The following is a 16,751-nucleotide window of genomic DNA, read 5'->3' on the forward strand; positions in this document are numbered from 1 at the left end:
TTTTTTAATGGCTGCTTCAAATACAGAATATAACATCCAATGGATTTTGTCTCCCCACCACAATCCACCACCCCCTTTCTGACCTGATTCTGAAAATCTGAGATGAATCCTGCTCAAAATAAATGCACAAAAGAAATTGCTGAATGAAACCTTTTCGTAATTGACAATTGTGGTTTAATTAACTAGTCCTCTCCTTTGGGCTTCTACATTAGAACAACTTTCTCAATTTTTATAATTAATAAAATACTGTTTGCAGTGAAAGCATTTTTGAATATCTTCAGATAGTACAATCCTTCACGTTGCTTGCAGTTTTAAAAATATTCAGCTTGTAGACTGCCTCATTGATCAAGGCATAGTCAGGAAGCAACTAGGCTCATATCTACTATTCACTGCTGTTGGAAAATGCTCCCCTTCCCTCCCCCATGCTGCCTTCTAAAAAGCCTCATGGTAGAGTCCTAGTGTTGTTTCACAGCTCCATGTCAAACAGATTAATGTCTTCTTATCCCTGAACCTTCATGCCAACAAAAATGTTTTCTGATCAATTTTGACTGGTTCGGTTACCGTTAAAACTACAAAAATTTGCCAGTAAGGTGGGGGAGGGGAATCTAAAACAGCTAACAATCTTATCAACCCATAAGAATTCCCCTCAAAAGTAAATAGTTAAATAGTTAAAGTCTTCATTTTGTTACTCTAAAGGTATAATTATTTTCTTGAATATTATGTTAGCTTAATGAAGAAGTGATGGGAATTTTTGCGTTGTTGATTCACTCTTTGTTTTTCTCTTTTCTTCAGTACTTCCTTATGCAAGAGAATAACTAGTAATTAAAATGTGCAGGATGACAAGATGGAGCAGCCAGTGCTTGTACCACCTGGTCCGGACAGCTTTCACTACTTCACTAGAGAGTCTCTTGCAGCTATCGAACAACGCATTGCTGCAGAAAAAGCCAAGCAGTCCAAACAAGACCATAAAGACAATGACGAAAATGGGCCAAAACCAAGTAGTGACTTGGAGGCTGGCAAATCACTGCCATTTATTTATGGTGACATCCCTGCTGGAATGGTCGCTACTCCCTTGGAAGACTTGGATCCATTTTACGTTAATACAAAAGTGAGTGTTTCACATTATCGTTGGTGTTGCCTCTTTGTCTCCTATTGGGTATCTGCTTTGATAGTCACCCTTTCAGGTTTTCTGACGTCAATATACAATCTACAGTTTGCACAAGGTTCCCTTTGAGAGCTCTGCAACTGGTGATATACGTCTGTATTTTTCGATATGAAGAATTGTTATACTGTATAACTTTTTATTTATTCTGTATAGGAAAATGATCCTAACAAATCACTGAAAATGTATATTTCAAAGATGACTAAGAAAGTTCCCCAGCAAAATTAAAAGAAAGATCACAATGTGTGAGTAATGTTAGAAGATGAGTCTAAAAATTATAATCTGTTTTACAGTAGATCATTTATAAGTGAAGTTGGTCCTTTCTGCAAGATGACTATTGTGCTGTTCTGAGATTGGCACAGAAAGTTGCTAGAGTAACAACCTGGCATTCAGTAGCAGCCTGTAATGAGGCCTTTTTCATCTGTGATTAAATCATGGATGGGAGAGCTAACTGAGAACTGGCTGTGCATCTGGGGCAGATCCCCTCTCTGAAATGTACTCTACCCATAGGACAGCGGTGGTGGATAAGCTGTGGTCATTTGGGGAATTCCAAGAGGTGCTGCTGTACAGATAAATAGATACAAAATCCTGTTGTTACAAAATCTTGGACTGCTGGCAATAGTGGTTAGAGTGATTGGTGCCCACTAACCACTCTAGAGTGGTGGTACAGTGGTTAGAATGCAGTACTGCAGGGCTAACTCACTGCTCCCTTCAGGAGTTTGATTCTGAGCAGATCAAGGTTGATTCAGTCTTCCATCCTTCCAAGATCAGTAAAACGAGGACCCAGATTGTTGGGGGCAATATGCAGACTCTGTAAATAGCTTAGAGAAGGCTGTAGAGTACAGTGAAGCGGCATATAAGTCTAGGTGCTATTGTGGGATTGTTTTTTTTTTTTTAATTTGATTTATATGCCGCCCTTCTCCGGAGACTCAGGGCGGCTTACAATGCGCTAAGCAATAGCCTTCATCGTTTTGTATATTTATACAAAGTCAGCTTATTGCCCCCACAACTGGGTCCTCATTGTTGTTCTTGTACCAGCTTCCCTGCTGTGTTACAGCTGGTGGTGCAGTTTCCCAGGCTTATAGCGTAGGGAACTTCAACTTGCTTTCCCTGGGATTGATCTCTGAGGTAGCTTGGGAATTCATAGTCACCATCATAGCCATACAACTGACCTAGCTCATTGAAGGCCTAAAATGTATTGATGATTATTTCCAGATCTTTGTGTATGTGTGTGTGTGTGTGTGTGTGTGTGTGTGTGATTGTACGTGTGTCACAGCAATGGTGGTGTAATATTGGAGGAGATCACCTTCACCCCCCCTATCATTGTCAGAGCATTGATTGGTTCATCCTAGGCAACTAATAGACCCAACTGGATTTCAGGGGGGGGGTCAGGGGGTGGGTTTGAAGTCTGGTACACAGTCCGACTGAAGCCTTAGTTGCTGCTTGGAATGAGAGGATCTGCTAGGGCTTTGGATCGGAGCTCTCTCCTTTTGAGATCCCAGAGCCCCCCACCACTTTGGATTATTGAGAAGCTGAGAAAGATGAAGTATGAGAATAAGGGGTGAACCCAACCAAGCATGAGTTAGAACCATTATTCACTACAGCTACCTTATGATACTAAGAGCAGCAAAACATCAACGTTTTCCCACCCTTATTGAATTTGCAGATAGCTGCCCATCATTCCTGTTTAGAGTAATTGAAGTTTTTCTTCAGACCAATATGAGGATATATGAAGCTTCTGTCAGATAAGGTCAGATTTACCCCAGGTTGGACTTCTGCCTTGAGGCAGGTCCTGTAGAGCTAACTGAGGCCCAGTCTTACCAGTTATCTGGGGTGAATTTGAGCCTATTAGTCCTGATGGTCAAGGTCAGGGTACTTGGAATTGTTACCATGGCCACTTATGCACTGAATCCATGTTCCTTCTGATTAGCTAAAGCTTCCAGGTAGACGATATGCAGAATTCATCCTTGAGAGTGGGTGCAGTCCTGCTGTTATTTAAAGAGGGAACATCTTATCCTCTCATCAAGATGCCATTGCTAGATCCAACCGTTTTAGATAACCTTTGACCTATCTGGACCCTTTTTCAGTCAGGTTTCAGATCTGGAAATGGGTCTGAAATGGCATCGCTTACTTGGAATGATCTCTTGCAGGAGCGGGATGGGGAGAAGTGCATCCATCCTTACTCTTCTCTCTCAGTAGTGTTTGATATCATTGATCATGGTATCTGTCTAGACTGACTTCAGGGGTTAAGATTGAGAGGCACAGTTATATGCTGGTTCTCCTTTTTCCTTCAGGAGTAGTTCAACTGATATTTACAGAGGATGAGAGATCTATTCTATAGCCTCTTCTGTGTGGGGTAACATAGGACTTGATGTGCTTCTCCCTCCTGTTTAAGCTCTTTGAATCCACAGCATCTACTTTACATCTCTGCCCCAGATCAACCAAGTGATACGGTGTAGGTTCTCTCTCAGTGTCTGGAGGATGTGTAGGATCTGTATCAGTGTCTGGAGCTGTGGTGGTGCAGTGGTTAAAATGCAGTACAGGTAGTCCTCGGCTTACAACAGTTCATTCAAGGTTACAACGACATTAAAAAAAAGTAACCGATGACCATTTTTTCACACTTACGACCATTGCAGCATCCCCTTGGTCATGTGATCAAAATTCAGGCGCTGGGCAATTGGCTCATACTTATGATGGTTTCAGTGTCCCAGAGTCATGTGATCACCTTTTGCAAACTTCTGACAAGTCAAGTCAATGAAGAAGCTGGATTCACTTACTATAACAACCATACTAACTTTAACAACTGCAGTGATACACTTAACAACTGTTTACTCTGACACACTCTATGACTGGAGGTTAGATTGGCCTCAACTCTGCTGGTCTTTCACAAAGTGCTGAATATCTGTAAGTGCTCCAGAGCAGAGGGGTTGAAAGGTTAGATGGCCTGTGAGATGTGTTTGTTGATTGTTGATTGACTTTGTTTTTACTTATCATTGTAGGTTTTTATCCTCTTGCTATTTTTCCTTATTGTTTTTAATATGTTATTAGCTGCCCAGAGTTGCACTTTCAAGATTAAAAGTCATGTAAATTGATTAAGTAAATAAAGTCGTTGTTCACACTATCAAGTGGCTTTTGAGAAGCTAAACCAATTGCATATTCCTTCATAGCCTATTAAAGAGAAAGCTGCAGAAACAGTTTTATAACACTTTACTTAAAGCCACTGATGGGATTGCCTACCTCCAGGGATTTCTTATCCTAACCAAACCCTCCTGCCACACTTTGAAGCCATCCCGTTTCACCCTCCCAGGTCTTCATAACGACAGTGAGAATCAGCATTGCCACTTCCTCCATATAGTGGCTGATCAGGGAGGTTCCTTTATTTCCTCAATGTTGTGGCCCGTCAGCGGCCTGTGCAGACTGTAGCTGATTCCGACAACGAGGAGACTGCTGTGGTGCTGTGCCAGCAGCCTGTGCAGCTGGCGCTCGAGTCGGACAGTGAGGAGGCTGGAGAAGATGTGGTGCCAGAGGCAGGGATTCAGCCAGGGCCTTCAGAACCTCCAGAAGCTCCTTTAAGTGAACAGGACGAAGAGGAGGAACCTCTTCTCAATGTACGGGCGCGCAGAGCTGCCAAAAGGCAGGAGTGGCTTCTCAGGAGGAGGTCTCCTCGATAGTAAGGCTTGGGGCTAATTGGCCACTCCCTTAGCCTATTTAAGAAGGAACGCCGCTTGCAACAAGCTGTAGAGAACAACTTTAGTTCACTCTCCTTCACGTCTGCAAAATTGCTTCTGGGCTTTGTGCCAACTCTAGTAAGACTATGATTACCTTATCTTAGAATTCTGGTAGGCTGTTAAGACAGTTCATTAACAGCCTTTGAATGATAAAGACTAAGTTATTTGAGTAAAATACGCTTTGTATAGAGTTTGTGTGTGCTGCGTTCTTTGGGGTCCATAGCTAAGGCAGAACACTCAATGCCACATAATAATACCTTACAAAGGAAGAAAAAGGAAGTAGGAACTGATTGGTTGATTGTTTTTGGGCTTCCAATCAAAAGGAGAGCCTATTGGCTCATGGAGAAGAAAAAGAGGATATTTGATTAAGTAAGTAAATACTTGCTGAGCAACACAAAAATGGTTGTGGAGATAGTCAAGGGTCACCAGGAAAGGGATATACTTTGACTTGAAGCTCATCTGATCTAGAATTTTCTAATATTAACTGTACCCATTGTGGCATTTATATAAGTGGTAATTATTTGGAGCTGAGTTTGGATTAAAAGTGAACTATCGAGCTGGGTTTATTTGTAACTGATTTATTTTAGATGCAATTTGCAGCAGTGTCACATACAGCACATTGCATCATATCTTAACTTTCCCATTTTCTTAAAGTGCATGTGAGTTGACGCCATCTCTTGATATGACTTTCACTTAACCCACCTGCCCCCATTTAATTCTATATATTGCTCCTAATGCAGATCATATCATACTTTCAAAATGTCCAATTTTTTATGATTCTTCTGGCCACTTAGCTAAATTATTTCCTGATAATAGTTATTCTCTATAAAGAACATGCCTTTCATATGCTTTGGTTCTCACTTTTGGAAGTTCTCCTTAAGCTTATTGTTTAGACACAAATGTTTAGCACCAGGGATCCATGGCTTAGTTTACAGAAAACAGACTACCGCTGTTCTCTCTCACATTCTGGCGAGAGAGAAATTCCCTGAGAGTGGACTCCAGCTCAGAAGACTAAACCTCTGGTCCTGGTGACTGATCCAGATTGGCTGTATCCGATGGATTTTTGATACTGCAGTATTTTAATGTCATTCCTCATAAGATAACATGTGTTTACTACCATAGAGGCTGCTGCTTTTTCACATTTTGAGTTATGCAACCAGGCAAATCTTTAAAAAATAAAATCTTCACATTAAATCAATTCCTGAAATGGTGCAGCTATTTATATAAAGGTGAAGTTTGTTTACAACCCTAATAGCTGTTAAAAATAAATTTAAAATATACAAAAATACTTTATCCAGATACAACTTACTTTCTACAAAGACTAAATAAAAGCAAGAGACTGCTAAAATGAAACAAAGAATAATTGATAATCAATGCAAGAAGCTTAAATGTCTGTCTACAGAAAATAGATTTTGCCTGCTAACTGAAGGCCATCAAAGAAGGAACTAGAGAAGCTGACTCAAAAGTGAATTTGGAACTTTGTGTGGGAATCAATAAAAAAGCAAAAAAAACCCTACAATCTTGTTAGTTTTAATGCCTGCATTGGGCAAGAAAATAGATTGACATGCAATAGTCTACAGACATTCAGAAATAAATACCAGTACTACCATTACCAAGAACCAGTATGGGTTTATCTAGAGTTGTAATGTCAGTAACTCTACTCCAGTGGAATGACTAGTTTGGTAAATAAAAGGAACACTCTATATTTTAATTGAAGTGAATTGGTAGTCATGATATTGCTGTGGATAAAACGAATAAATGTGAGCAAGAGGGTATTGCAATCCAGTGAATTTGCAACTAGTTGAACAACCACTTAAATGGTTCTCGTAAAAGTTCTGCATTGACCTGAAAAGAAAGATTAAGTAGACTTCCATTTTGGCTTTGTGCTATTCAATATTTTTGAAATGATTCTAAGGATGAGATGGAAGAGAATGCTGATTTGCAAATCTAGGGGGAATACTAAACATTAAGAGGAGAACTTCATAATTCAAAGTAAACTTGGCAAGCTTAAACAAGATTAGATCGAACTGAATGATATTCAACTATGAGAAATAAGGTCTTATATATGGGTGGGAAAACTCAAATGCATAAATTTAAGATTGGAAAGACTTTGTTTTGTGGCAGTACACAGAAAGAGGATTTTAGAATGCTAGTGAATCACTATAAAGTGTGAACATGGGCTAAAAATGCTAATGAGTTGGCTTGACTGAAGGATTACATCCAAGTCATAGCAGATCATAGTTTACCGATATGAGAAAGAATGTGAACATTAAAACTTGAAAATTACCGAGATGAGAAAGAATGTGAACATTAAAACTTGAGAAAAGGTTAAAAGCTGTAGTAGAAGACTTTAGAAGAAGGGAGAAAGAACAGCAGTAAGGGATCAATATCTTATTCTTTGTTGAAAATTAAGTCAGGACAATGGATTGGAATTAAATGAATGAAAACTGAGTCAGAATATTTCTGACAGTAACTGCTTTTAAGCAATGGTTTACCTAGAACTTTTCAAATGGAAGCAGCAGGGTTGGACTAGATGCCTGATAAGATTCCCTTCTAACTCACATACCCTTTGACATTATGTTTCTATGCCATGGCAAATGCTATATTGTTTATACAGTAAATAATAAGTATTTTTACTGCAAAGTTTGGTTCAGGGTTGTCTGGATTTTCCTTCTTGGAAAAAGCAAACACAGAAAAATTAATATAACATTGCATATGCTTAAATTGCTTTCACTGTTTCTTTTTTTCTTCCAGACTTTTATAGTATTGAATAGAGGGAAGGCAATTTTCCGATTCAGTGCCACCCCTGCCCTATACATTTTAACTCCTTTCAACCCTCTTAGAAAAGTAGCTATTAAGATTTTGGTACATTCATATCCTTTTCAAGTGGTTGTTAACAAATAGTTTTCTCAAGATAGCAATTTATAACTATAACTTGTTATTTAATTCCTTATTTCTATATTGTTTGTTAGGTTGAAAAGAAAGTTGTGCCAAACTATTTAACTGTAAAATGAAAATCTAAAATTCATGGAAATGCTTGGCCAAATCTCCACAGAATACTCAAATAAGCAAATGGCCTCAAGAGCCAGGTACATTCTAGAAATGAACACTGGTTGTGCCCACCATAGAAAGATATGCCTACTTTCACTTGTCTTTATGCAGTTCTCTGCTATGAAGTATTGGCCTGCAGCATAAAAATGTTTTCAAAATTGGGTGTTTTTTTATGCCAGGATCCTTCAAGAATACTCACATTGGTATTCTGTTTAAACTTGATGGGCATCAAGCACAGTCAAGAGTGTTTGAAAAGTTCTCAGTATTTTGCATTACTACAGTCCTTTAAAAGTCCTTGTACAGGTTTACTCTGTAGTAAGTTTAATGGATTCCAAAGATTCCTAGGTAAGTGATTACAGAATCACAATCTAAATTATCTAAATATATTAAGATCTTAGATCTTAACAATTGTCCACTAAAATTTATCAATGGTAAACTGGAATAGATTGCATCAAACCATTGTCATATATGCAGGTGGTCCTCGTCTTACAATAGTTTGTTCAGTGACCGTTCAAAATTACAACAGCACTGAAAAATGTGACTTATGAACATTTTTCTCATTTATGATCATTGCAGACTCCCAAGGGTCACACGATCAAAAGTCAGATGTTTGATAACTGGTTCATATTTATGACGGTCGCAATGTCCCGAGGTCACGTGATCACCTTTTACAGCCTGAAGCCGGATTCAGTTAACATACTAGTAACTAACTTAACAACTGCGGCAAGAATGGTTGTAAAATGGGGCAAAACTTACTTAACAAATTGTCATTTGGTAACAGAAATCTTGGGCTCTGTGGTCATAAGGGGAGGACTATCTGTATATGTTGTTGTATTTTTTCACTAAATATAGATTGTATTATAAAGTCAGATTATAAGTCATTATTTCTGGGGATTTTTTTTCTAGAAACTGGATGTTAGACATATTTACAGGATGGCTGTTTGGAAAAAAGCTGATAAAGAAATTATTGAATATGACACTTAAAAATATTTTAGTTCTTTGCATATGATATAAATAAGAAACTCCAAAATTGTCTGTATAATGCATTCAGATTTATGTTTTCAATGTCTGAATGGTATGAATGATACGACAGATTTGTTATACACAGAGCCTAGTATTAACATTTATCATCTAGTAGTTGATAAAAATAATAGAATATCATTAGGCAAAACATATTGCATAGAACTGAGTGGAAAGAACATGTCCTGCTTAAGGTAAAGGTAAAGGTTCCCCTGCACATATGTGCTAGTTGTTCCCAACTCTAGAGGGTGGTGCTCATCTAAGCCGAAGAGCCAGCACTATCCGAAGATGTCTCTGTGGTCATGTGGCCAGCATGACTAAACACCAAAGGCGCACGGAACGCTGTTACCTTCCCACCAAAGGTGGTCCCTATTTTTCCACTTGTATTTTTTATGTGCTTTCGAACTGCTTACTCCAGGGCAAAAACATCCTGCAACTATTTATTGAAGATGTGTGAAACCAACCTTGCCCATTACAAGGGCAACCTCTGCCTATCTTTGAAATTGAAATTTTCCACCTTCTGCTGGCATGCACAGTAGTATGAGATGTCTGTCTGGTACTTGATTTCATTTCATTGTAGATGATGAAAGTAGGATACGTGGGCATTCAGAATTCTGGTAGACTTGTCTTCAGAAATATCTTAGTTGTAGCTTACCCATGCAGTGCATCATTGCATCTCCAACTTGTTATTCAGTCAGTTTGGAAGTTGGTTAAATCCTTTATCCCAGACCCTAACCATAAACCATCACTTCTGTACATATCCAAGCCTGTCCCAACAAGGAGGACTTCTACTGTCAATAACTGGCACCAACAGCAACTTTCTATATTTTCTATATTGCTTCATGTGAACAGAATCCTGATTGTGTTTCGTTGCTAAGGTAAAACAGGAGTTGGAAATGCAATTAGGACTTCTTTCACACTGGATATTAACATTTCAGTGCAAATCCAAAGTTTTTGGTGCTACCATTTAACCAGGATAGTGCAGTATAATAAGTAAATGCTTATGTTTTAATATTAATTTTATTAGTAATTGCATTTTGGCTTAAACAAGAAATATCTAAATATCAGGACCTCTTTTTCTTTTCTGGATTCCTCTCTAGTTGTAAACATAAGTATTCAGATGCTGAGGCTGCAAATAATGCATAAGAATAAGTATGTATGTGTCATAACTCTTCCTTCAAAATGCATTGCTATTAAAATCATTAGTTGAAAATTAATTATGTGCCATCAGTGGGTTGTCGACTCTTGCAGCCACTTCCAGTAGATAGAATTTTTCCAGGATGATTTGCCCCCAATCTGGTCATCCGGAGTTCCTAGTGATGCACCAATTTTTGATGTAATTAAATCCATCTCTACCTTGCTGGTGGTCATCCTCTTCCTTTCTTCTAATCTTTATGGTATTATGGGCTTCTCACAGGAACTTTCCATAATATATCCTGTTAGAGTATGCAGGAATCCAACCAGCACACAAGTAAATAATTCAGCAGGATTCATTTATATAAGAAACTTATTTATATACAATACCATACAGCAGAAGCCAGAACCAGAACTCAGAATCCAGAAGTACAAAATCTATAATCACAGAAGTTATAGAATCACAGAAGCACTCATATATACATACATACATACATACATACATACATACATACATACATACATATATATATATATATATATATATATATATATATATATATATATATATGTTTTCTGAGGTTTACAAATAAACCTCAGAGGTTTACAAATAAACTAGATGATACCTCCCACCTACCAGCCATTTGGAAACCTGCCCTCATTGACAAACGAGTCCCTAACACAAAGAATGACACCAGACCCACACTCACAAAAATCACACAGGATGTCACCACCACACATCCACGCAAAAAGCAAACCCACACCGATGAGGCACGACCACAAACCAGAAGCCAGACCACAGCTGCATCATTAGCCACTTTAAACCTCTCCAATCCATACATGAAGCAAACTGACACCCACCATGAAGATGTGGCACGACCACGAACACGAAGCCAAACAACAGCAATGCAGCTCACTAGCTCAAATCCCCCTGCAACTCAGACTAACCCGAGCACAACCAAGCCCCCACCTAAACAGAACACACCCCCATCCAATCAGAGCACAGCCAAACCCCCATCCAATCAGAGCACAGCCAAACCCCCAACCAATCAGAACACACCTCCATCCAATCAGAACACAGCCAAGCTCCCACCCAATCAGTTCACACCCCCACTGGCAGTTAAAAGGAAGAAATAGCTGCGATCACACACATTGCTCCTAGAAGCACAAAGCCGAAAACACCAGCCTGAAGATGACGAATGAGACTTCGTTGAAACGTCGCCAAGACACTTCCAATTTTACGCAGGAGAAAACCCGAATAACCAAAGACCTACATACACACAAACACACACACACACACACACACACACATATACATACATACATACACAGATCAGTGAACCTAAGCCACGCCCAGGCTCCGAGCCATCTGGGTCACCAAACAGTCCCCATTGGCTGACCTGTTACCATGTCTATTCCAATTCATGAACCCTTATATACTGACATATCCAAAGAATGGTTGTAATTTGAGCCTGGTCATTTGTGCCTGGAGTGAGAACTCTGGATAATTTGTTCATTGATCCATTTGTTTGTTTTCTTGGCTATCCATGAATTCTCAGGAATCCTCTCAAGCATCAAACTTCAAAAGCATCAATACTTTTTTTATCCTACTTCTTCAAGTCCAGCCTTTGCTTCTATAAAGTGCCACAGGGAATAATACTGCCTGCACAATTCTAATCCTTGTAGCTATAGACATGACACAACACAGAATATTTTTTCCAAGGCCTTCATTGTGTTTCTACACAAACTGTAGCATATTTCTTGAATGTTGGTTTGATGAGATCTTGTGGGATTCCCATTTTCCTAAGCATATTCCACAGTTTGACACAATCAACACAACTGAAGGTCTTTCTGCAACATACTGGCTTCCTTCTAGTATTCTTTGGCTTTCTCAGTTATCCATTAGGTGTCAGCAATAATGTCTCTTGTTCCTCAGCCTTTTCTAAAATCAGCTTGAATATCTGGCATCCCGCTTCCCATATAGGACTCTATTCTGTGTTTGGAAGATATTATTTTCTTGGAAATTTGAAGTAACAGATATTGTACAAATATTTGCACTGTTTCTTTGGTACCTCTTATATATTACAATGTTTTTTGTATCCAGTTACTGGATTCTTTATTCCACCTGCATCAGTTTATTAATTATACCTTTTGCCCATTTCTAAAAATAAAATCAAAACAATATTCAGAGGTTTGTTGTGGAATAAAATGGAACTTTCTTTCATCTCAATTGTTTTTATTTTACTTATATATGATATAGTCCTAGCCCTTTAGAAATTTATATACATTGTCCCTTAATTGTAATTATATTATCAGACATACGTATTTAATTAAAACAGAACAATCTATTAAGACGTATTTATTTATTTATCATTGTAAAAAAATTACTATATGTTCCTTAATAATATAACTCACATTATTCAGCATGCTCATTATGTGCACTATTTTGACCAACTGCGTATTTATGACCTTAAGTAACCCCCCTGAATGGACAAAGAATGTAGAGTAAGTGCAATATTATTCTTAACTGCATGTTTGAATGTGTTTTTGTGGGATGTAGAAGACCTAGTAGAATAAGCTCATATGCATGCTCATATACAACGCACATATAGCATAGCTGTGATCTAGTGAACTTTAATAAGCAAAAATCTGCATGCATCCAACTGATTTATCACTTTCCATTCCAAAAACCTCCCTGTTACACTTCACAAACTCTTCCTTTTAGCCTAACAAGATGGTGTAGGGTAAGGAGTTCAGAAAATAGGCTAGGCTGATTGTTGGAGGATTAGCAGTATTTTCATGTTCAAAAACAGTACGCTTGTGAGTGTCAGTGAAGAAAAGGCTACCATCTTTATACCATGTAGCTTCTCATGTAAAGTTTGAGTGGAGCCAAGCCTCTTCTTATACTGTAAGTCTCTGCATGCAGGAAAATACAGCAAGGCTTCTTGTGTTCTTGCAGTTGCATGCAATGCACAGGAGCATCTCCTGATAGCATATAATATGGTTCGTTCCCACATATGTGTTGCCTGAATGTCTGAGAAGTAGAGAGTAAAGCACGGGCTTTTTTCTATGGGTACCTTTGATTTCTTCAATAATATGGGAAGGAGTCCCCATATTACCCACAAAGGGAGGGCTTGGTAAGATCTAGGATGGTAATTCTGACTTATCTGAGTTTTTAAAAACCATTTGCATTAAGAATGAATATGCTGTTTTGTTTTTACCAGATATACATTCACAGGAATATATACCTTTGAATCCCTTATAAAAATAATTGCAAGGGGCTTTTGTATAGATGGTTTCACCTTCCTCCGAGATCCCTGGAACTGGCTTGATTTCACTGTCATTACATTTGCGTAAGTTTTCCATTCCTTTTTCTCCCACCCTATTTTTATTGACATATATTGATGTATATTCGTGTATTTACTCCAACTTGATATACAGGAGCATAGAGGCTATTGTAATTAAAATATGCTTTAATAAATCAAGGATCAAGATAATGTTATGACCAATACATTTTCAGTAGTATTACTAAATCCAACTATTGAACTAATTTATTTTTGCTGGAGAAAATTAAAAAAGAGCAGACAATATATTCTTTTGTCACCATTGTTATTTGTAATTACAGTATATACACAATAAATTAAGATCGCCTCATTTGCTATTTTTTCCTTGCTTGCTTGATTTGAGGACAATAATAGTATTCTTTTGTTTGTGAAACCATAAAAGTGCATTCATACAGCAAAGTAAATCGTACAGCAGCTAGTAATGTAGAACACATAGTACATTAATAGAGTAGCTGTCGGAGAATCTCTTTCAAAAACTGTATTTTTCGTCTTTCTAACAGAAAAAAAAATTTTTTTTCAAGCACCCAAGATTATGAATTAAGTTTCTTGATGTAAGAATGGTTGATTTTCCCCCCATTCTCTGCCAAGGGGCACAATCCCTTGTTTTTTCTTAAAATGTTCATACCTGACATGGATTGAACTTAATTCTGATACATTCATACAGGCTGTAATGTCTGACCTAATATTGGGATGATGATGACGACGACGATCCTTTCTCATTCATTTTTTAAAATATCTGACATAATGAGAAATTTTGGAGAATATGGTAGCTTGTTCATTTGTTGTGTCATTTGGGTTGATCAAAATAAAGCCATTTGTCCCTGCGTACATGTTGTTCTGCTGTATAAACTGATCATTGTTAAAAGCTCTTAATGGAAGATGTTGATATTTATTTTTCCCCCAAAGTTACCAAGGGGTCTTGATGAAGCCCCCAAGTAAGTATCGTGAAGTCTACCTCAATTCTGAATAACTGTGGTTTAATTCTACAGGTATATAACAGAATTTGTAAACCTAGGCAATGTTTCAGCTCTTCGAACTTTCAGAGTATTGAGAGCTTTGAAAACTATTTCTGTAATTCCAGGTAAGATGTAAGTGGTGTAAGGTGTTAGGTCCCTTGTACCTGTCCAACTGTTCCTTTTTATCCTGTCATTGTGTTTGTGTGTGAACTCCCCTATTACAGATATGTGACAGAGTTTGTGGACCTGGGTAATGTCTCAGCGTTGAGAACATTCAGAGTTCTCCGAGCATTGAAAACAATATCAGTCATCCCAGGTGAGAGCTAGGTTAAACCCAGAGGCTGACTTTTTAGAACTCCATGGGAATTGAAAATACATTTTTTCACCATAAGCCTCGTTGCTTGCTCATTCATTTAAAAGAACCAAGAAGAAAAAAGCAGGAATCATGTATTGAAAGAAATTAATCTTGTGATCCTTTGCTTTTTGCCATTTGCTTGTTCATTTTTGAAATCAGCCTTTGCGTTTAACACATTGTTGCATGACATGCTGCAGAACACGGCCTGTGTGATTTGCATCACAGAATGTCAAGCTTTGAGGTCAAGCTGTGACAAAAGCATAACCATGTAATCTTGGTTTAGCCATCTGTTTTTTTACCTGCAAAATGGAAAATGATGTTTGTCCTTAGTACTTTAATGGAACTCATGTCTGAATCGTTATTTGGCATCATGAAATATTTGAAATTAGTCAAATATAACAGAGTAAGATATGTAAGAGTGGAGAGAAAGAGAGGGTGTGCATAAGAGACTATTATTTTTCCAATTTCATTTTCTTCTACCTTAATTTGATTCAAGGGAAGAATAAGGCATTGTAAGTCTGATGGTTTGGGGCAAGAGAAGTTGGCAGTTAAAAAAAAAAGCCATTAATCCATTCCAATCCATATGCCTAAACGTGTTTATGCTGGAGCAAGTTGCGTTGATAGCCATATTCCTTATTTTGGTGTAACGTGCTTAGGCTTAGTGTGATTGGAAAATTTCCTCTGTGAGGGAAAAAGCATGATAGCACACGCACTTGTTTTATCATTAAAACAAGTTATTCTTCGTTTAAAAAAGCACAATACATTTTCATCCACAATTTCAAGGAGCATAAACTTCTGGGCCTCATCCTCACAAAATACATTGTCACAAGTGACAGAACCATTTAAAACGTTAGTTCACAAACCAACAGGGCCATTGATTTGAGCTTCTGCATGAGGGTTTCTTTAACATTACTGGGGGTCACCATTTTGTTTTTGTTGTTGTTTTTTTCATCTGTCTTTTCAGTTGTTCTCAAGATGTTCTTCTGCTTCCAGGTCTGAAGACAATTGTGGGAGCTCTCATTCAGTCTGTGAAGAAACTATCCGATGTGATGATTCTGACGGTGTTTTGTCTGAGTGTCTTTGCTCTCATAGGACTCCAACTGTTCATGGGCAACTTGAGGCATAAATGTTTGTTTTGGAATCCACCAAATTCTACGAACGATACTGATATATTTAATGCTACATTTGGAGAAAACAGCACATTGAACATTACCCAATTTGACTGGAATGCATACATAGAAGATGAAAGTAAGAATATACTTTTTCTGGGTTTTTTTCTAATGGCATTCCTTGATATTGCACAATTATGGTTCAGATTTACTGGCAGTGTTAAGACACAATGAGATGGAAGCTGCTGTACTCTATCAAATTATGAAATGTTGTCCATGCCCATCCTCCCAGGTTACTTGGCTTGATTTAGCCAAGCTGTTCTCTATTGTCTTAAATTTGCCATTGTGAGAATCAGTAAGCAATGTCTCTTTGAACATTATATATTTTAATTTTGAAAGACATGTCAGTTCTCCCGTCATAAACATTTATGCTAGGGTAGTTTGCCATGCCGCTTAAAATCAGAATGAAAATACATATGCAATAAAATAATTTAAATAGTGAACTCTCAAAATGAAAGACCACTGCCTCCATCTCCCTGGGTTTGATTAGGATGATTCATCCAGCTCAGGAAAATAACTTAATTTCCAGGTCTTAGTTAGTTATAATTCCTTTTTTTCCCATAGGAATAATCTATTTCTAGGAAGGGATCAATATTTTGTAGGCACTTCTTTGATTATGTGCCATCACATGAGTTATTGACTCTTAGAGACCAAATAGATAAATATATTTTCTCTCTGACAATCTATCCCTATCTTGATCTTTCAGATTTTCCCACAGTGCACCTATTGCCATTGTAACTGAGTTTACCTATCTTCTTTCTGGTTGCCCTCTTCTATTTTATTCTGCCTTTCACAGCCTTCTCCAGAGAGCTAGGTCTTCATATAATGTGTC

The 16,751-nt window shown here is 37.9% G+C and overlaps 1 protein-coding gene across 1 annotated transcript in view; it reads left to right on the forward strand.

Moving 5' to 3' along the window:
* Positions 1 to 844: 844 nt before the first annotated feature.
* The window catches only part of LOC139327205 (sodium channel protein type 1 subunit alpha), a 57,667-nt gene continuing 41,760 nt past the window's right edge, over positions 845 to 16,751 (forward strand). Inside the window, exons 1-6 of the mRNA XM_070956933.1 lie at positions 845 to 1,108; positions 7,645 to 7,763; positions 12,511 to 12,600; positions 13,320 to 13,448; positions 14,620 to 14,711; positions 15,744 to 16,019. Coding sequence (XP_070813034.1) covers positions 845 to 1,108; positions 7,645 to 7,763; positions 12,511 to 12,600; positions 13,320 to 13,448; positions 14,620 to 14,711; positions 15,744 to 16,019 — 970 coding nt within the window. The remainder of the gene's footprint in view (positions 1,109 to 7,644; positions 7,764 to 12,510; positions 12,601 to 13,319; positions 13,449 to 14,619; positions 14,712 to 15,743; positions 16,020 to 16,751) is intronic.

Source organism: Pituophis catenifer, unplaced genomic scaffold (assembly GCF_029215685.1).
Source record: "Pituophis catenifer annectens isolate HBS135680 unplaced genomic scaffold, rPitCat1.0.hap2 SCAF_1, whole genome shotgun sequence".
NCBI classification, from domain to species: Eukaryota; Metazoa; Chordata; class Lepidosauria; order Squamata; family Colubridae; genus Pituophis; species Pituophis catenifer.